At 41.4% G+C, this 21,174-nt stretch overlaps 2 protein-coding genes across 2 annotated transcripts in view; both read left to right on the top strand.

Annotated features, from left to right (window-relative positions):
• LOC129745119 (histone-lysine N-methyltransferase MECOM-like) overlaps positions 1–20,404 on the top strand; it is a 207,817-nt gene extending 187,413 nt beyond the window's left edge. Inside the window, exon 4 of the mRNA XM_055737967.1 lies at positions 15,872–20,404. Within this exon, the coding sequence (XP_055593942.1) occupies positions 15,948–17,333 (1,386 nt within the window). The 5' untranslated portion in view covers positions 15,872–15,947 and the 3' untranslated portion in view covers positions 17,334–20,404. The remainder of the gene's footprint in view (positions 1–15,871) is intronic.
• On the top strand, positions 3,136–5,346 carry LOC129745117 (polyserase-2-like). The gene is made up of 3 exons (XM_055737965.1): positions 3,136–3,265; positions 3,490–4,579; positions 4,640–5,346. The coding sequence occupies exons 1-3, from the start codon at positions 3,199–3,201 to the stop codon at positions 5,241–5,243; spliced, it is 1,761 nt and encodes a 586-aa protein (XP_055593940.1). The 5' UTR covers positions 3,136–3,198; the 3' UTR covers positions 5,244–5,346.
• Positions 20,405–21,174: the final 770 nt, after the last annotated feature.

Raw genomic sequence — 21,174 nt, 5'->3', positions numbered from 1 at the left:
TAATGAGTAAACAATTAGTAATGAAACCATGGAGATCGATTTTGTATAAAATACAGTCAGGAGAATTGTAATAAAGTATTCTTTGAAGTGAAGGTCTCTTCTTTCCATTGCCCAAGTATTTCCATCAACAGTAATCCATAATGGGTGCTCGGATTCACTGTTGCTTAAGAATGGATTTACATCATTTACTTACAGGGTGACAAAAAAGTCCGGTCACACTTTTTTGGGGTCGCCTGTACGTTGCATCTCTCTGGTGCCATCTATATGTCAAATGAAAGGGCTAACTTTGCTGCCCAAAGTGGCAGAGTTTCGTTTCTGTGCAGTTTGTTTACATTGAGTTGTGAGCCATGGCAGAGTTAAGAGCAGCTGTTATAGCTGAATATGTGAAAGGTGGTTCATGGGGTTACCAAAGTTACAAGGGACAAGAGGTACCAACGGTCGCGGGAGTTGCTTGATTGGCGCGCAGATGACGAGATCATTTTTTCGGACGAGAAGCTGCTCGTTTGGAGCAAATAGTCAATCGCCAAAATGATCGAGTTTGGAGTGAGAGCCTCCAGCAAGCTACTGCGGACAAGCTGAACGTTTCCCGGTTCCAAAATAAGACTTTAGTGATAGTTTGGGGAGACATTTGCAAAAGAGGTAAACTGTCTCTTATTTTTATCGATAGAGGGATCAAAATCAATGCAGTGTACTACCTGGACACGGTTATGAAGAAAAATGTTCTACCTCAAGCTGAACTTTTATTTGAAGACGATTACTACTGCTTCCAGCAAGATGGCGCCCCACCCCCACCGCATAGGTTGTTCAGGCGTGTTGTGAGGAAAACTGGACCGATTTCATTTCGAAGAATGAATGGCCTCCGCCGTCTCCGGATCTGAACCCACTGGAACGCAGGCTACGAAGGCTTGGCGCAACGGCGAGAGAATTTTTCGCTGCTCTCTCTCTCTCTCTTACTGCGCGCCGACAATCGAAATTTTATGAGCTGCTTCACAACACTAAGAAACGCAATGAGCTGATCCACTCTGTACAATGTGCTGCTCAATGGGAACTCTGGCTTTCAAAATTTACCACCTCTTTTCTTAATTGGGAAAGTGTAGAACAACGAACAATTGCTTCTGTTCAATTTTTCAGCTAGGTTCAGCTAGGTTTTAGTAGTAGTGGTACACATTGTACAGCTTACTGTGCTGTACAATGTAGGCTTTTATGACGTGTGCGTATTTCTTTTTACACAGTGAGCGCTGCGCAGCTCATCGATTTGCTTCGATGTGGCATATTAGCTTCGTTCAATCGTAGGTAAATAACAAACATATTGACGGTCAGACAGCGCAGACGATTTCACTTGTTTGCTCGCTCAATGTGTTACGAAAAAATGCACATTGCGCGCATTGTGTGAGCGAATGGCACCCCTGCTGGTACATAATGAGCGATGTTCTGGCGATCGTCGTACACGCTCGAATATGATTAACCATTTATGGTTATAGAATAACCATTATGGACCTTTTTCCGTGTTATGCTATTTTATGACTTCTCCATGAGAACCCATAAAATGACTTTTTCGGGAGAAGTTGAAATATGGTTATTTTTCAAACATATGAAACAAAGGCGGAGAAGTTTAAAAATGATTATTATTTAAACAAAATTCAAATTTTTGAGGACAAATGTGAAAATGATTATTTTTCGATCAGTTGCATCTAGGAGTTAATATTTATGATTTTAAAGCTTCCAGATTTTTTAATTCTACCAGCATTCTGGAGGTAAATAGATAATAAGCTTACAAATGTTCTAAAAAAATTAAAAGACGTTTTTGTGAAAGTCCCATTCATCTCCGGCCACTAAGTCATTTCTCCGCTGATTAGCTGCACCACCTCTTCTTCACCGATTCGGGCCACTTTGTCCTCGATCCCTCGAGAACTCTTCGCCACATGTGTTACGATTCCCCCTGGAATAAGTCTGTTCATCTCATTCTGATGATGGACCTGTGGCAATAATTGACATCACCACCACCGAATAGATTCCGATCCAGCTGCAGGCCTCCGTTGTACCATCCGGGACTCTGTTGCTGCTGTTGCTGTGAGGATTTCGGAGTTCCGTTGTTGCTAACCCGTAGCCGTATATTTTTTTCATTTAAAGCAATAATATAAATGAATTAATGAAATTTTTGCTAAACGCGCTCGACTGCAAAAGCAAATATTTCCAAAATGGCGATGAAAAAAATCCAATTTTTTCAATCATTTTGAGGTTAATGATCGAGAACTACCAAAATGGTAAAAAGTTTCTAGAAAAATTGTTGAAAAATAACCATATTGGCGGTTTCGAAGCAAAAACCATAAAGTGGTTACTTAAGAACCATAAATGGTTAAAAAAAAATGCGTGTAATATTCTCCTTTTCAATTTTTCTTCCATTTGCTTCATGATTTTTTCTTCAGTTTTTTTTTTCTCCTTCTTCTTCTTTTCACGCCTCAACCAATCATAAGCAATGTTAAGGATGTGTTCAATAAGTTCTAGAGCACTTGGTTATCTAATTGTTATGGTTAAGCCGTAGAATATGCATGAAATATTTTTATAGTAATTTTCTTACTTGCCGAATGACAAGAAAAAAAATTAGAATAGGTACGACACCAGTAAAGCAATTTATGGGCTACATTACTTTCAAAATTTCCTAAAAAAAATTTTTTAACCGAAAAAGTGACACCCTTGGAACTTTAACTAATGGTGAAACCTGTGACGGATGAGCTTCTGATCCACCTCAAGCCCGACCGAGTCACTCTAAGCGCTCTAGAGGCAAGTTGCTTGGCGTTATCAATCAATTATCAACCACTGAATGGTGCTACATTCAAATGATTCTTCCAGCGATCTTGTTAGAACCAAGATCCCACTCAAGCGCTTAACAAAATCGAACTGACCAGAAATGATGCCGCCGTTAGTTCAGCAGCAAACGCAAACAGGTTCTCCCTGAATCAGCACCACAAACTTGTCAAACCACCTTGCGTACCTACCTATAGCCGCCAATCTGTCGATTTGTTTACGTTTACGCGGCTGGCTAGGGGATTATGACGCTTCTTCCAACTTCGTCCGTGTCAGTCGGGGAATTCCCGGGAATTTCGCTCTGTTCCGAAGTTCCTGAGCTCTCTGTCTTTCGCGATTGTCCGCAACCAATGTAGATTATCGCGAGAATCGCCAGTTAGTCGCTCTTCGATCATGGTTTCGTTCACAGTTGGATTTGCTGCCATCCTGACGGCAGCGCTCTTATCAGCATCCGAAGGCGGTAGGTGCTTCCTATTGACACAGTTAAACAGATTAAGAAGTTGGATTTGTTTTCGGAATATTTTTTTTTCAATTCATCCTACATTTTCGGATGTTTCCCAGCAATCACAAGTGATGTTCTAGGATCAAATCTTAACAAATCGAGAAGTTTCTTAATCTGTTTATCTGCATGATCATGACGTTGAGAGCTCGGGTGAAAGTTCAAGTTTCTTCGTTTCATTGCAGCGGACACCTGTGGACAGAAGAAAATAATTGCGCAGGAGTTCATCTCGAATGGATACAAAGCCTTGGCCGGTGCATGGCCCTGGCACGGAGCGTTGTTCATCAGGAACCAGCGAAGCCACGAGTATGCCTGCGGAGTAACGATCCTTACGGAGGAGTTCGTTATTACGGCTGCTCATTGTACGCTTGATCCGAATGAAGGTCAGCGACTTCCGGCAAGCCGAGTGTTCATCAAAGTTGGACAGAATAATCTGGATGCAACGGAAAAATACGCCCAACAGCACAACATCGACAGAATCATTCGCCATGACGGCTATGACGTAAGAACGTTCGAAGACGATATTGCCTTGATGAAATTGTACACGGAAATAACGTTCAATAGCGCAGTTCAGCCGATTTGTCTTTGGCAGGGAGATTCCTCGCTGAGTAAGGTCGTTGGAAAGATTGGTCACATTGTTGGATGGGGCCGAAATGAGCTATTCGGGTTACCAAAAGATTTATACGAAGCTACAGTTCCTATCATCTCGAAACAGGACTGCATCGATAGTGATCCAGCCCATTACGACAAATTTTATCACGGAACAAAAACGTTCTGCGCCGGTTACGCCAACGGAACTTCTGCCGGGCAAGGAGATAGTGGTGGTGGTCTTTTTCTACGTATTGGCAATCACTGGCTTCTGCGCGGTATCGTCAGTAATGGTAAAGTTGATCCCAGTACATTGGCCATCAACAGTAAAAGCTACGTTACGTTCACCGATGTCTCCAACTACTTGCCATGGATTGCATCGTTCGTGCAGATTACAACGACCGTAAAAATCGATTCAGTTTCCACCGATCCTGTTGAGAAGCCCACCGATAGAAATGGCGGCCTTGCTAACCTGCTGGACATTGCCGATTGCGGGAAGGATTCCTACCCATTGGGGACTCCTGAAGAGTTAAAACGATCGCTGAACCAATACCCCTGGTTGGCGATTATAGAATTTATCAACCTTAATACACGCGCACTTGAAGATTTTTGCCACGGAGTGTTGATACACCCGAAATTCCTCCTAACTGCAGCCCACTGTGTGCAACGGAAACGTGAATCATCCATGTAAGTATAGCCTTGCACCTTCACGAAGACATACTCTTCATAACTTCGTTTTTTTTTCAGTCGCAATGTTCGGCTCAACGATTACCGGTTGGATACGATAACGGACATTTTCGAAGTGAATGGCCAAACAATTCGTACCACGGCCGATCGAATCGCCGTCAAGGGTATTTCCGTTCATCCACGCTACAACGATCCCAAATTTACCAACAACATTGCCTTGGTAAAGCTTGGGGCTGCTGCAACTCAGAACCCAATCTGCCTGCCCCTAAGAGGATCCACACTGCCATCGGATAAATCGTTCAACATCATTGGATGGAAGAAAAGTTCCCGCGCGGAGAAGCCGCTGATCCGGAATGTGGTATCGCTGGCCCAGTTCGATGGCTGCAGGCAAAAGTACGCAGGAACCAACATCCAGCTGGACACAACCGGAGGACAGGTGTGTAGCACCTACAACCACGATGATGACGATAGCAGCTGCTCGCACTACATGGGATCGGCGCCGTTCCAGTACGTTAAGAATGGACCGTTGAAGGGCCGATACTTTTTGGCGGCGATTTCCAGCTTCGGTCATACCAACTGCAGGCGAGACGATTTCTCCGATGTGTTCACCAATGTGGCTCACTATGCCGATTGGATTCGTGAAAAGGTGAAAGCCAACGAATGATGAAACTGGCCAAAAAGCTTAACTATTGTGACTAAGTTAGTAGAAAATGGGATTTAAATGAGATTATTATAAAAATGATAAATTAAAAACGAACTCTCAAATACTACAATAGTTTTGAGTTACTCCGGCCATAAGATTCTGCACAATCTGCGAATCAACTACTTTTGGCATGTAAACCCATACTTTCCTCAGTTCCTCGGCTGTCTTAGGTCGTTTAAGAAGGTGCTACTTTAGGTCGTTTAAGAAGTTGATGTTTCATTATCGCCCAGTACTTTTCGATGGGGCGGAGCTCCGGAGTGTTGGGAGGTTTGAACATTTTCGGCACGGAATTGACCTTATTGTCCGCATACCACTTCAGCACGTCCTTGGAGTAGTGACTTGAGGCCAAATCCGGCCAGAAGATGGTTGGGACGTTGTGGGGTGGGCCTTCAGGACAGGAAGCAGCCGCTTCTGCAGTTACTCTTTCATGTACACCTGTCCGTTCATCGTGCCCTGGATCACGAAAGGTGTACTCCGCTTCCCGCACGTACAGATGGCTTGCCAAACCAGAAATTTATTCACAAATTTGGATATCTTCCGAGTGCGGACATGCTCCGGAACGCTAAACTTATCCTTCGTCGTTAAAACAGGTTGCCGGGGATCTGTTAGAAGTCAGCCTTCACATACATATGTCTCGTCGTCCATGATGCAGCATTCAACTTTCATCATCATGTTGAGGTACAACTTCCTGGCACGGGTTTTGGCGCACTTGTTCTGCTTCCTTGTCGCGATAAGAAGCCTTTTGTACCTTGAACGTTCGAAGCCCAGCATTAGTTTTAGCCTTCTGGACAAAACTTGAACCTTAGGCTGAGGTGCAGCTTTTTAGCCACATCCCAAACGAAGGCGATCGGGTTTCGGTTGAAGGCCCCAACTACGCGGATGTTATTTTTGTTGTTGTACAGAATACTTTTTACTTCACTTCTGGGCTTCCGATTGGGGGTCAATCGTTCCTCGAACCGCTTAATCACTCGCGACACCGTGGAATTCGTGATTCCCAACTTTTCAGCTATGGAACGAAGCGAGAGATCCTTGTTCTCGTTACGAATGCGCAAGATTTTATCACGCACGAGCTGTTTTTCGACTCCATTTCCGCGAGTTTTGATCACAGGACTTAAAAACTTGCAGGATGTAATCAAATAACTATGAACTAAATCCACCCAAATTTTTATTAAATTCACCCAACGCACAGTGGTCAAAAATGCGAAAAACGTGATCGTTGCTTATAACTTTTTGAGATCACATTTGAGCATATCGGTGTGTTCGGAGAAGTTTGTCAGTAAAATTAGCTCTATATTAAAAAACTATTATTTTTCTGATTAATACCCCTACAAGTGAGATAAAATTTCTAACTTCTCTGTCATGGGTTTTAGCTCTTTGATGTCTTCGACAAACTTGTTTAAAGTCAAATTTCCTACAACTTTGTCTCAGCCAAGTTTCTAAAATAATTATTATCCGATATATCGGCCAAATAAGAAACTTAACCTCTTGAAATCAAAATGCTTTTCCAAACCTTTGCTTCTGACATCGCGCTGGAAAAAGCTAGAAGAAAACACATGCAGTAGAATACGCTTTATGTGCTTTCATAGAAATCGTTGTTTTCAATGCAAACATGGAAAAGTAAAATTGATGTATCTCTCTTGGATGCAAGTGGATACAGACGGTTCGACTTTATTTTGCATCTTAAGCGGGCTGCCTGATGTTGCCCGGTTTTTTGTAAAATATAAGGCGTGAAACAGCCCTATTTTCGGTAATTTTTTAAGCATAGCTCTGCAGTTTAACATTTTACAAACTTGAAATGTTCAACAAAGTGGTGTATTTTAGTAAGACAAACAACTTTGTAGAACATATTATTATACATAAAATTAACTGAAAAATGTTATTATTAAAAACTGATTTTTAGAGGTTAGGTTTCTTATTTGGCCGATATCTCGGATAATAATTATTTTAGAAACTTGACATCTGAGACAAAGTTGTAGGAAATTTGACTTTAAACAAGTTTGTTGAAGACATCAAAGAGCTTAAACCTATGACAGAGAAGTAAGAAATTTTATCTCACTTGTAGGGGTATTAATCAGAAAAATAATTGTTTTTTATTATAGAGCTAATTTTATTGACAAACTTCTCCGAAGACACCGATATGCTCAAATTTGACCTAAAAAAGTTATAAGCAACGATCAACAACGGTTCAAAAGTTAGAGCAATTTCATAGCGTAGCAATTTCATCGGCATTTGGCATTTCACCCTATAATACCTATCTTTTTAAATACAAGAGTTAGGGAATAGACATATTTTTTATGCGTCTGAAAGAAGTTACGAGCAGTCTAATCAGAGGTGGCTAGTTCAGATTAATTAAATACGCTTGAATGGGAAAGTTCCTGTAATACATTGAGAGAGTCTCAAAAACAAAAGAAACATAACAAATATTCACGAAAGAAAGCGGACACCGTTTTGATGTTTTATAATGTTTTGTCGTTTTATAATGTTGTCGCTAAATCACCAATCATCAGCTGTGTCAGACAGCCAATATCAATCGACTTTGATACTGCTTTGCATGGCTATGTCATGCGATACTAATTTTTGGTCAGCGACGTTAGCTCACAAATGTCATGACCTAGTTGAATGAACATCATTTTGCTACTTATTTAGCTACGAATTTTTCTCCTTTCACGGAAAAAAAAGTATGTATTGTAAACAATTTTCCACTTACATTTAATCTTATTTTTGATTATCGTGACCGACTAAAACATTCAACTTTATGCTATTGTGGATTCAACCATACACATAATAGGTTCTATATGTATATCATTGATTTTACGCACTCAACCATAAGTATAATAGATTCAACTTTAGTCCTATGGTTGATTATCTTTTTTTTTTATTAGTTGATCACCCAGGTGGTAAATCCTTTTTACGGATTGCATTCCAAGGCACGGCGAGCGACCGAGTCCCCCCAGTATGCTACTCTGGGTTCATGGGTGCAATTGGACGACTCATGATACTATGTACCCCTACGCCATAAAGTCCACCTGGGGACTCTGGCCATAATTCCCATCCGGACCTGCAACGAAGGCTGTACCCAAGATGGGAGACCAAGTCCGCGCTTAAGCGCTCTTCGGCAAACTCCAGTTCGAGTCAAACTCCAGCATATATACCCTGCCTCTCGTTACGATTCAAGACTAAGGACCTCTCCTCTAACGACTCGAGGTCCGGCCTTTACTCGCAACTCGAGACTAGCTTGGTTCCCACGAAAAACGTACGCTCCGCCTCTGTTCGAGACCACTGCAAGAGGCCAATGACCTCTCCTCTAACGACTTGAGGTCTTGGCTCCGCCTGGCTTGGCTCGAGGCCCTCTCCTCTTTGCCCGTCCGTGTGCCGATCGAGAGCAGCTTATCCTGGAATCGCGCCTGTCACAGCACACGTCCGGGGCTTTACGAAAACTACTCGGATGATTCCCGGCGAAGAATTCATCCTACACCGACTCAGGTGACTCACCCGCCGACGACGTGAATCACCCTACCCGAGAGTATTTCGCGGCGTAAATACTCTTCCCCCTACGAGTTCGACTGCGAAGAAGGTATAGTCTTATCCCCGCAGCTTCCCTCGTAGGGAGCGCGTTCTACTCAAATACTCCGCGGCGATGGAGGTATCCTACACAACGATCGCGACGTACCTAAACAGCTCGGCATACGCAGAAGGTATAGTCTTATCTTTGTATGCTCTACTGCTAGGATCGGACGCACACTACTCGAATGCCCCCCGCCGAAAGGACATTCTACTCCGACCGTGGTCCGGTCTTCCTCCTCCCTTTTTGGCTGGCAACCCTAGGGTTTTTGCCCGCCGTGTGCCGAATCGAGAGCAGCTTATCCTGGACTCGCGCCTGTCACAGCACACGTACGGGTCTTAGACGCTTACGACTCAGATGAATCCCGACGGTGATGTCATCCTACCCGACTCGAGTGGCTCATCCGGCGGCGACGTGAGACCACTCTACCCGAGAGTATTCCGCGACGTGAATACTCTTCCCCCTACGAGTTCGACTGCGAAGAAGGTATAGTCTTATCCCCACAGCCTCCGTCGTAGAGGGCGCGTTCGACTCGGATACTCCGCGACGATAACGTTGGAGGTATCCTACACACAGACGCGCGACGTACCTAGCAGCTCGGCATACGCAGAAGGTATAGTCTTATCTTTGTATGCTTTACTGCCAGGGTCGGACGCACACTACTCAGGTGTTCCCCGACGAAGGAGTCACCCTACACCGATCGCGGACTGGTGCTGGTTCCAACTCCTCTGCAGGGCAGTCATGATCCGGGTGAACCCATCGCTGACCACCCGCCAAGTGTTGGCGTCTTCGCACATCCTCTGCACTATGTTGTCGGCTGTCGTGTCTGGTCCGCAGGCGGCAAGCATGGTAGCACGTACCTCCTCGAACCTTGGACAGCTGAACACTACGTGTTCTGGCGTCTCTACTATGTCTCCGAAGGTTAGACAGGATGGCGAAGCCCCGTGTCCAAACCGATGGTGGTATTGCATGAAACAGCCATGACCAGTCAGGAACTGTGTCATGCAAAAGTCCACCTCACCATGTCTTCGATCCATCCGATCCGATATTAGGGATCAAGCGATGGGTCCACCGGCCACGTTCCGAGCTGTCCCACTGGTGCTGCCAGTTGGACAGCGAGTTCTCTCTGGCATGTTTCCGTCCGTCGGGCACGTGCCTGTTCTCGTAGCAGAAGGCATCTTCCTCTAGCAAGACCGAGATGGGCATGACCCCCGCCACAACATCAGCAGCTACCGAGGACACCGTTCGGTATGCGCTGATTACACGCAGGCTGCCTCAAGGCTGCCTTCCAGGCTGCCACTCCGTAACGCAGAATGGACGAGGTCACGCTCGCCAGGTTGATTATCTGCATTTAATAATAAGTATAGTACATTCAACTATACTCATATATTTGATTCAACCATAGATATGATAGATTCTATTATATTTTTTGATTGATTAATTGAGTTCATCTATAGATATTGCAGATTCAACTAATGTTTATATTAGAAATCATCATATTTATTGTTGGTGTTTTTCTGTAGCCAGTTGCTTTAGATTATTTCTTCTTTTTCATTTTTCATTTTTGTATTTATCCTGTATATACATAAAAAGCAATTTCTGTGGGTTTGTTTGTCCTCAATAGGCTCAGCCATCTTAAGAACAAGAGAGCTGAAATTTGTTATGGATACTCATTAGGACCCGGAATGATGAAACATGTTTTCAGATTTTGGGATGCTCCCTTCTGACGTTATTTTTCGTCGGATTGTGACAAAAATGTGCACATAGAGGTTTTGAGAGATGGAGAATTGATTCCAGGTATTGAACTTTGTGTCAGGGGTCGGAAAAAGGGGTCGTCCATATGAACTGTTCAGTGATTTTACTATATTGACGTTATTTTGCAATGGATTGATATGAAAATGTGCACATGAGTATTTTGAGGGATGAGCAATCGATTCCAGATATTAAATTCTGAGTCAGGGATCGGCCAAAGGGGTCGTCCAAATAAACTTTTTAATGTTTTTACGATATTGGCGTTATTATGCATTGGATTGAGATGAAAATTTGCAAACGGGGATTTTAAGGAACGGACAATCGATTCCATTTACCAAATTTTGTATAAGAGTTCGGAAAAAAAGGGTTGTCCATATCAATTGTTCAATGTTTTTGACATATTGGCGATATTATAGTTTTGATTTTGATGAAAATTTGCACTTGAGTATTCTGAGGAACGATCAATCGATTCCAGGTTTCAAATTCAGGGTCAAGGGTCGGCCAAAAGGGTCGTCAATATTATCACCGTTTTTGCGATATAAATGCTCAAATACATTGGATTAAGATGAAAACTTGGTACGTGAGGGTTTCAAGGAACGAGTAATTGATTTCAGGAGTCGAATTTTAATTCGGAGATCTGCGAAAGGGGTCGTCCATATAAACTGTTTAATGTTTTTGCGGTATTGACGTTATTATGCATCAGATTGAGATGAAAATTTCCACATAGAAGTTTTGAGGAACGCTCAATTGTTTCAGGTTTCAAATCTCGAGGCAGGGGTCGGCAAAAATGGTCGTCCATATTATCTGTTCAAAGTTTTTGCTATATTGGGGGTTATTCTGCAAGTCGAGTGACGTGACTCACAAAATTACACTTCTTTATCCTGACTCCAGGAGATATTTCAGAGTAGAAACGTTAGTATGAATGAGCTCCGAAAATCGATCAAAGGACATTTGAGCTGAAGCTTGTTTTGATTATACATCGGATTATAAAGAAAATTTGCATATTCGAGTTTTACCGCGTATATAGTTGATTTCACGTGTCAAATTCTGACAAAAAAATTAGTAAAAGGGGTCGTCCATAATGTTTTCGATTTTTTTTGCAATAACTGCATTGTTAGGCATTATATAGGGGCAAAAATTGAAATTCAAATAAAAGTTTTGCAGGACGAAGAATCGATTCCTGATAACAAACTTTCCATTAGACGACAGAAAAAGGGGTCGTCCTCATTTACTGTTTAACGTTTTTGCAATAATTGTATGAGATCCAGACAAAAATTCATTCACGGGTGTTTTACAAAACGGATAATTGATTTTTGAATTAAAATTTTGAATCAGACTGAAAAGGGGTAGTTCGTATAACTTTTATAATATTTTAGACATAATTTCGTTGTTAGCAGCCGAAAAAGACAAAAATTCGTACACTGGTGCTCTTTTCGACGGTCATTAAATTTCTTAATTTAAATTATACGTATGTATAGGTTCGTGATCTTTCTGGCACTTATTTGTTTTTTTTTTACGAACCATTGTGTGTCAACGAATTCATCTGTTAAAAAACACGATATTCTCAAATTTTGCATTTGTTCTACCGGAAGGTTTTGAAACCTTGGGTTTTTGTAGGGCTTGGTGGTTATCCGAATCCGAAATATTAAATCGCTAATTTAGTGATACTACGTCGAGGAGTTTTCTCAGGGCGCAAGATCATCTTGACCATGGTAAGTGTCGCCACTGTAGCTTGACGATGACATGCACGTATATTGGACAGCTCACGAAATATGTCTTTCTGCCGTTTTACAGCCTGGAGTTAGGCAATTGAGCACAAAAAAAACACTTGATTACAAAATCACCAAAATATCCTCTGACAGCTTAAAAATAATATTCACAAAAAAAATACAAGGTGTCATCTAATTCGGTTTTGTAAGCTTCGCAATAATCATTCTCAAAGTTTTGTAACAGTTCAATAGCCGGACCCTCTAAGAGCAAGTTCACTCGTGTTGGGAAAAAGTGGTAGAAATTTTGACACTTGTAGCACATTTTGAAAATTTTACCATGCAAAAATGTTTTCAAGATCTTTGGGAGCTTTATTTTTTTACAGCATTGTTTCTATTCCAGCCGTCTGTGATAGAAATATTGCTATTTTTGTATCACAGCATGCGAAAATAGAACACGTTTTGTAAAAAAAACTTGAAGGCCGTAGATCTTGAAAATGTTTTTGCATGGTAAAATTTTCAAAATGTGCTGTCAAAATTTCTACCACTTTTTCCCAACAAAAGTAAACTTGCTCTAAGTACTATATAACTGTTCCAACGCGGGCCTGTCACAACAGAGCGCGTCAGGCTCAAATAGAGACGTAATAAATTTCTTTCTCCGGGGATGGTCCGTTTGTAATTGATCTGGATCTGTGAAAGTCGTCTTTCGAAGGAGGGAGCCACAAACAGCCTAACGATTCCAAGCCAATCTTAATTGAAACATTAATTCCCGAACCGGGAGGATAAATCTTGTAACTCGTGCGCCTCGAAGAAAGTGTGCTCGGGTGACATTTTTTTTTATTCAATCGGCCCAGGAATGCACATGAAGTACAATAGTGGCTGGCTCTCTTGAGCTAGTTCAGGTGATTGCAATCGGATCCGGTGTCGTCGACGTCGTCATCGAACAACTCCCAATGGAACTAGGTAGTAGGTAGGTGCTCGAGGACGACAAGAAGCGAGTGCCAACAATTCCAGCCAATTAACTTTTCATTGACAGGGTCGCCCTGGCCGGAGCGAAAATTCATGGCCGCTTCGGGCCTCGATTGTGGTCCAACCTACCGAGATGGCAAGCGCAGGTGAATTAAGCTCGCTGGGTCCCGTAAATTCTCGGGACACGGTCTGCCATAAGTCCACGTTGTAGAAAGGCCGCACGTGAACTTTCGGAGTGACTTTGAATAAAGAAACTTTGACTTTGAATGGACGATTGGAATGTTTAGCGAATATTTAGAAACTGAAACACGAACTCTTTTGAATGCTTTCGGGTACTTACTCAGTTTTAGGAAGCTTTCTAGGTGTGTAACTGTCGATACGTATTTTAATTCCAGTTAATTTTGGAATTGAAATGAATATAATTACAAAGAACATTTTGTAATGTTAATGGGTTATGGTTTAAAAATTCATTTCACGAATAAACTATTCATTTTACCAAAAACCATTACAAGTCTGTGTCAGGTCTACAAAAGGTTTACTTGAATGATTTAAAACTACATTTAATAAAACACATAATGTAGTTGAGGCATTGTATTTAGTTCATACTGTATATATCTTACTCAATTCACTTTTTAGGGTATAACATAAAAATTAACTTGATTGATTGATTGTCAAAATTGATTAATTGTCAAAATTGTCGATATTCCCAGAATTGTCGAAATTGTCAAAATTGTAAAAAATTGTCAAAATTGTCAAAATTGTCAAAATTGTCAAAATTGTCAAAATTGTCAAAATTGTCAAAATTGTCAAAATTGTCAAAATTGTCAAAATTGTCAAAATTGTCAAAATTGTCAAAATTGTCAAAATTGTCAAAATTGTCAAAATTGTCAAAATTGTCAAAATTGTCAAAATTGTTAAAATTGTCAAAATTGTCAAAATTGTCAAAATTGTCAAAATTGTCAAAATTGTCAAAATTGTCAAAATTGTCAAAATTGTCAAAATTGTCAAAATTGTCAAAATTGTCAAAATTGTCAAAATTGTCAAAATTGTCAAAATTGTCAAAATTGTCAAAATTGTCAAAATTGTCAAAATTGTCAAAATTGTCAAAATTGTCAAAATTGTCAAAATTGTCAAAATTGTCAAAATTGTCAAAATTGTCAAAATTGTCAAAATTGTCAAAATTGTCAAAATTGTCAAAATTGTCAAAATTGTCAAAATTGTCAAAATTGTCAAAATTGTCAAAATTGTCAAAATTGTCAAAATTGTCAAAATTGTCAAAATTGTCAAAATTGTCAAAATTGTCAAAATTGTCAAAATTGTCAAAATTGTCAAAATTGTCAAAATTGTCAAAATTGTCAAAATTGTCAAAATTGTCAAAATTGTCAAAATTGTCAAAATTGTCAAAATTGTCAAAATAGTCAAAACTGTCAAAATTGTCAAAATTGTCAAAATTGTCAAAATTGTCAAAATTGTCAAAATTGTCAAAATTGTCAAAATTGTCAAAATTGTCAAAATTTTCAAAATTTTCAAAATTGTCAAAATAGTCTATATTGTCAAAGTTGTCAAAATTGTCAAAATTGTCAAAATTGTCAAAATTGTCAAAATTGTCAAAATTGTCAAAATTGTCAAAATTGTCAAAATTGTCAAAATTGTCAAAATTGTCAAAATTGTCAAAATTGTCAAAATTGTCAAAATTGTCAAAATTGTCAAAATTGTCAAAATTGTCAAAATTGTCAAAATTGTCAAAATTGTCAAAATTGTCAAAATTGTCAAAATTGTCAAAATTGTCAAAATTGTCAAAATTGTCAAAATTGTCAAAATTGTCAAAATTGTCAAAATTGTCAAAATTGTCAAAATTGTCAAAATTGTCAAAATTGTCAAAATTGTCAAAATTGTCAAAATTGTCAAAATTGTCAAAATTGTCAAAATTGTCAAAATTGTCAAAATTGTCAAAATTGTCAAAATTGTCAAAATTGTCAAAATTGTCAAAATTGTCAAAATTGTCAAAATTGTCAAAATTGTCAAAATTGTCAAAATTGTCAAAATTGTCAAAATTGTCCAAATTGTCAAAATTGTCAAAATTGTCAAAATTGTCAAAATTGTCAAAATTGTCAAAATTGTCAAAATTGTCAAAATTGTCAAAATTGTCAAAATTGTCAAAATTGTCAAAATTGTCAAAATTGTCAAAACTGTCAAAATTGTCAAAATTGTCAAAATTATCAAAATTGTCAACATTGTTAAAATTGTCAAAATTGTCAAAATTGTCAAAATAATCAAAATTGTCAAAATTGTCAAAATCGTCAAAATTGTCAAAATTGTCAAAATTATCAAAATTTACAAAATTATCAAAATGGTCTGAATAGTTCAAATTGTCAAATTTGTCAAAATTGTAAAATTAGTAGCATTTTTCCGCATTACTTGAAAATTAATGAAGCAACTGATACATGTGAAGATGTTTAGGTACTAAAAATACCACGCCTCTCCTGATGCAATCCATTTTTCTTATTTCATACTCTCAACAGCCTCTGAATGCCGCCGCAATCGGTTATTCTGAGTTGTTTCCTGCATTAAACAAAGTTTTTCTTTTCTCAATTTTTCAGATCACCCGGACGTCCAACGGAGGAATGCCCGGCTGCTGCTGAGGGTGTGTCCCGGAAGTGTGTCGCCCCCTGAAAGATGCGAGAAAAAGATCACTCCCCTCGGAAGATGTTACCCAGCCCGAAGCAGGGAGCGGTCTACCCGCTGCTAGGCCTCGGTTCCACTATTTCCGCGCAGCTGCCGTTCGACTTTTCCTCCAGCAATCGTTCCTCGTCGTCGAATCTTCTGCATCAGCAACAGAGTCTGCTGGATCAACCGCTGGACTTGCGGGTGGATCACAAGAAATCTTCTACCAGCTGCAGTTCAAATTCCGACGAAGAAGAAACGAGCTCCCGAACGCCACTGGAAGATGGCAAAGCCGACCAGGGGTTGCAGGATAACAACAACAACCTGAGTAGCAACAGCACGGAAAGTTGTAGTAAAAGTCCCTCTTTGAACAACAATAATAATAATAACAACAATAATGTTAAATTCACGAACAACAATCACATCAGTGTTAAGGATGAGTTCCGAATATCGAATTTGGGGAATCACAGCCCTGCGATATTTCCTCCACCGGGAATCAATCCGTTGATGTTGGAGGCGATCGCGAAAGCTGGTCTGCCACTGCCCGGTTACCCGAAGTCGTTCTTGCCTGCCCGATCACCGGTATCGTACGATCTCCAACGGTTGAAGGAACAGGACGTCCTAGCCGCAAGCCTCTCACGACTTCGACAGAGCACGAACGGAATCTCCAACAACAATAACAACAACTCCAATAGTATTAATCACAATCTCCCACCGGGGGCTACCAAGAACAAGGACCGTTACGCCTGCAAGTTCTGTGGCAAAGTTTTCCCTCGATCCGCAAACCTCACGAGACATCTGCGAACGCACACCGGAGAGCAGCCGTACAAATGCAAATACTGCGAACGTTCCTTCAGCATATCGAGCAATCTGCAGCGTCACGTAAGGAACATCCACAACAAGGAGCGTCCCTTCAAATGTGCCCTATGCGAACGCTGCTTCGGTCAACAGACAAACCTGGATCGGCACCTCAAGAAACACGAAGCCGATGCTGCCGGCCTCGGACTGGGTCTGGAGGAGCGCTTCCGAACAGCTCGACGAAACTCCCGAGGTATCCCGGAAGATTCCTACTTTGAAGAAATTCGTTCCTTCATGGGCAAGATCACCCACCTGCCTATCCCGCTGAGAATGCAACCACCTCACCACTCACCATCGCAACTCCACCACCAACAGCAGCACTCACCACTGCAAGTTCCGTCCTCCCTGCAGCAGCAGCAGCCACACCACCATCACCAGCAACCGTCCACGCCGCTCGATCAGAGCTCATCGCGCAGTTCGTCACCAGCCTCGGAACCAGCCTCGCCCGCCGGAAGTTCCCACAGTCCACATCTGGAGATTAAAATGGAAACCAACGACGAGGACGACGAAGAAGACTCGAAACCGTTGCAGGTCACCTGACCTCATCGGTCCCAGAGACTGGGCTCCGCATAACTAGGAGGTCCGGTCAATCGGAACACGCAATGTACAATTTGAATAAATTCCTGTTAGCACTCAGTAAGATTTAGGTACCTAGGAACATAACCAGAGGGCAGAGCTGCCAACGGGGTTTTTGATTGACAAGAGCGTAGATTTTGGATTCAAAGAGTAAAATTATCAAATAATTCATTTTAAAATATGCCTACAACTTTTGTTGTAATTAAGGTTTCTGAATATGATCTCTGAGGTCAGCTTAGAATGTCTATTTGGATGCACACATAACAAGACGAATTGATCATTCCTACGAATCCTGAGCCAAAACCTGAACTCGAAATGCGGGTCTTCTTTCGATTGGTTTTGCCTAATGAATCGGAAGTACACAACAGGTAATAACTCTCTGTGGTAATAGTCAAGGTATGCTTCACCCATCAAGGTGAAGGTCGGACCTACTACGCACTGTGCTCAGATACACACCAAAAGTGAGATCATTCTACACCGATCGCGATTTGCTGCGAGATTCCAAATACCTTTGAAAGCAATCGTGAAAGGTCAAGTTCCGTTTTCGTCGTACTTTTTCTGCACAAAATTTCCGGCTGCCGTTTCTGGTACGCAAGGGCAACGTACCATTCAAACCTTCCTTCGACAAACGAATATCAGGTGCCCGGGTGTCTCAAACGCGACGTCACATTCTTGGCAGAAAGTCGTGGCCAGATGTCCGAACCTTTGTAGGTAGTTCTTGAAGCACCCCTGAGCGGTCTTCATGGGTTGGATGACCTGTCCAAACTAAAGAAACCTACTCGTACGGTTAAAGAACGATCTTTAAGTATTCACTGTATCTCTCTTGTCAATTCGAGTAAAACAGGGCCTTTTAGGAGATTCTTCACAAAGCACTATGCATGGCTTCAACGTCTCGTCGGGTCTCAGAGGTACATGTTTTTCCGTCTCACGACTTAACTTGTTGAACATAATTCCCTAAATTCACTTGGTCCATGTCAATCGATCTCCAATTTCCCAAGCATCCAACCTTCGCCAGATCACGCTTCACTTTGTCTAACCACTTCGCTCGTTGCGCCCTGCTCGTCTCGTTCCTACCGGATTCATATCAATCACCTGATTTGCAGGACAGGCGTCCGGCGTTCTCGCAAAACGTCCTGCCCAGCGCATCCGTCCAGCTTTAGCCTGCTTTTGGATACTGGGTTCGCCGTAGAGTCGCACGAGCTTGTGGTTCATCCTTCGTCTCCATACTCCGTTTATCTGTACGACGCCAAAGATGGTTCTTAACACTCGTCGCTCGAATCGAGTGTGCGCAGATCCTCCTCGAGCAATATCCACGTCTTGTGCTCGTAGAGGACAACCGGTTGGGTCTCAAAGACTTCAATCTAATCCCCGAACCATGACTATCCTTCGTACTTTCTTTTTATTTAGTTCGTCTTTGATTGAAATACCGTAAAGACTATAACTTGAAACTAAGAAATACTGCATAATCCTAATTTAAATCTACGTTTACAAAGAAGTTTAAAAAGATGGTTTCGGCCATATGCAGTATGGTGGAAAGGTATCCAGAGGAACTGACGTTGTCGTAGTGTCCTAGTGGATATGTAAAGGTTGACACGTTCCAGTACGTAAGCAGAGTCAACACGATTGGCTAAGCATAAAAATCAAATGCTTGTTGAAGCTCGGTACGACGCTTTTCAAGAGAAGCAATGCTTATCACGGCAAACCTTCGCTCGTACCGCGGAAGTCCTTCATGGTGCGTTCCAAGGAAGGCGCCGTAGAGCGTACCTAACGAAGCTTTGCTGGACACGTTCAAGTCGGTAATAGTGTGTACTCTGAGTAGGAGCCCATACCTGAGCGGCGACGCAAATATCCTAATGCGGCAAATCCCTTCGCAGACGTGAGCGCGATGTGTTCAGCGAATGTTAGTTAGTTGACAATTTTCACACCCAGGTCGAGAGTGGACTTGACATTCTCCAATGTAGATCCCGAGAGTTGGTATTTGAAGTTGACTGTGCTTCGTGCACGAGTGAAGTTGACTATCTTACATGTTTTGGCGTTTGCCGTCATTCCATTTAAGCGGCACCAGGCATGTTTCGTGTCGTTTTGTGAGACAAGACAGTCAACGGCACTGATAATCTTCCTAAACAGCTTCAGACTATCAGCATAAAGCAAAGTGTCGGATTGAAAAGTTTTACATAAGTCATTCACGAAAACTATGAACAGAAGGGGTCCAAGGTGACTTCCCTGCGGTACGCGAGATGGGGTGTCGAAAGCTCGTGATTTCTAAATTTCGCGAAAGCACCGATAGGCTGATACGAAGCAATCCAATGTTTTCATGCCCTATTTATAACTTTAATAATGAGTGATGCGATTTCCGTGTCACAAAAAGGCTATTTGAGGAACCTTTTAGAACTTACATGCTCACATTCGAAAAAATTCGAGAAAATACCAATTCCCTTTGGAACCTTTGTTCAGCGAAATTTGAACCTTCGAGGCACGAGTTTAAGTAGATATGGGACTTTTGGTTGCTTGGGTAGGAAACGTTTCCTTAAGTGATCGATTTAAAATTCTGCTAATCGGGGCAGCAACAGATAGAGTGCAATGTTTCAGAACTGCAGGAGGTATGCCGTCAGGACCAGATCCTTCCGTTGGGTCAACAGCGGTCAGCTTTTCGTAGATGTCCTAAACGTAAAAGCACGACAAGGTCAAGTTTATGTCGTAGAACTCGAGCGATGCGAGGTAACAAGTGTTAGACGATTCGGTCAAGCTGGAGGAAATGACACCATCGTTTCTGTCGTCAATCCCGGCAACATGTGAGGACTGTATCGAAAACTCTTCTGCAACAGCTTTCTGTGAATAAAAATGAAATAATTTTATTATTTTAATTTTTTCCTATCCGGCTTATTGAAGATCAATATGATTAGAAACAATATCATGGTAAACATAAGTCAAAAATTTATGTTCTAAAGAATAATTGCACTTTCGATGAAATGCCTTCCATCAGTAGCTTTTGTGCATTCCCTGGATGCTGCCTTGAAATTTCTCTCGAATTCTTCCATGCTTTGAGAATCTTCCTCCTCCTTCCTAAAGATCCTCTTCATAATCGCCCAGTATCGTTCAATCGGTCGGAGATCTGGAGAATTTTGTGGATTGAGGACGAATCGGATTTTATTGTTTGAAAGCCACTGCAGTATACAGGCTTGGCGTAATATTCAGATAACAAATCGGGCCAGAAGAGAGGGGGATACTGATGCTTTTTATAGAGGATCAGGACCCCAGACCATAGGTACAAATATGTAGGTCGCCATCTAGAGCTTTCTGCTCAATTTTTTTTCCACTGCCATCGTGCAGTCGGCATCATCCACCTCCTTGTCCGTCCGTCCTTGTCAATTTCGTGTAGAATTGTGGCCCGGGAAGTGTTCCTGAATCCTGTTTGACGTAGGTTTCGTCGTCCATTGAGGTGGGTCCCAATATTTTGAGGGTGACTTCCGGTTATTTTATAAGCTGTAATTACATCAATATCCGCCCTTGTCCATGTTACTTGTTCTTGTCACAAAAGTCTTGTCCATCGGCGCATATCCTTTTTTTTCCGAACATTTTTCAAATTTTCGAGGTAATTTGCAACAACTTGACAAAAACACGTCACTTCGCAACAGCTGGTTGCTTCTATTTCCATGATCTCGCGATTGGATTCAATAGCACATAATCTGAGAGTACTTTTTTCTTGTTCTGGGTGAAATGATGTTTAATATCACACTTGATTTGGAGTGCATAAAATTTTCCTCTATTTGTTTTCTCTTCTAAGCTTTAAGCTGTATTATTTCGT

The sequence above is a fragment of the Uranotaenia lowii genome, chromosome 2 (assembly GCF_029784155.1).
Source record: "Uranotaenia lowii strain MFRU-FL chromosome 2, ASM2978415v1, whole genome shotgun sequence".
In the NCBI taxonomy this organism is placed as follows: Eukaryota; Metazoa; Arthropoda; class Insecta; order Diptera; family Culicidae; genus Uranotaenia; species Uranotaenia lowii.
This window is presented reverse-complemented; position numbering and strand designations above follow the sequence as displayed.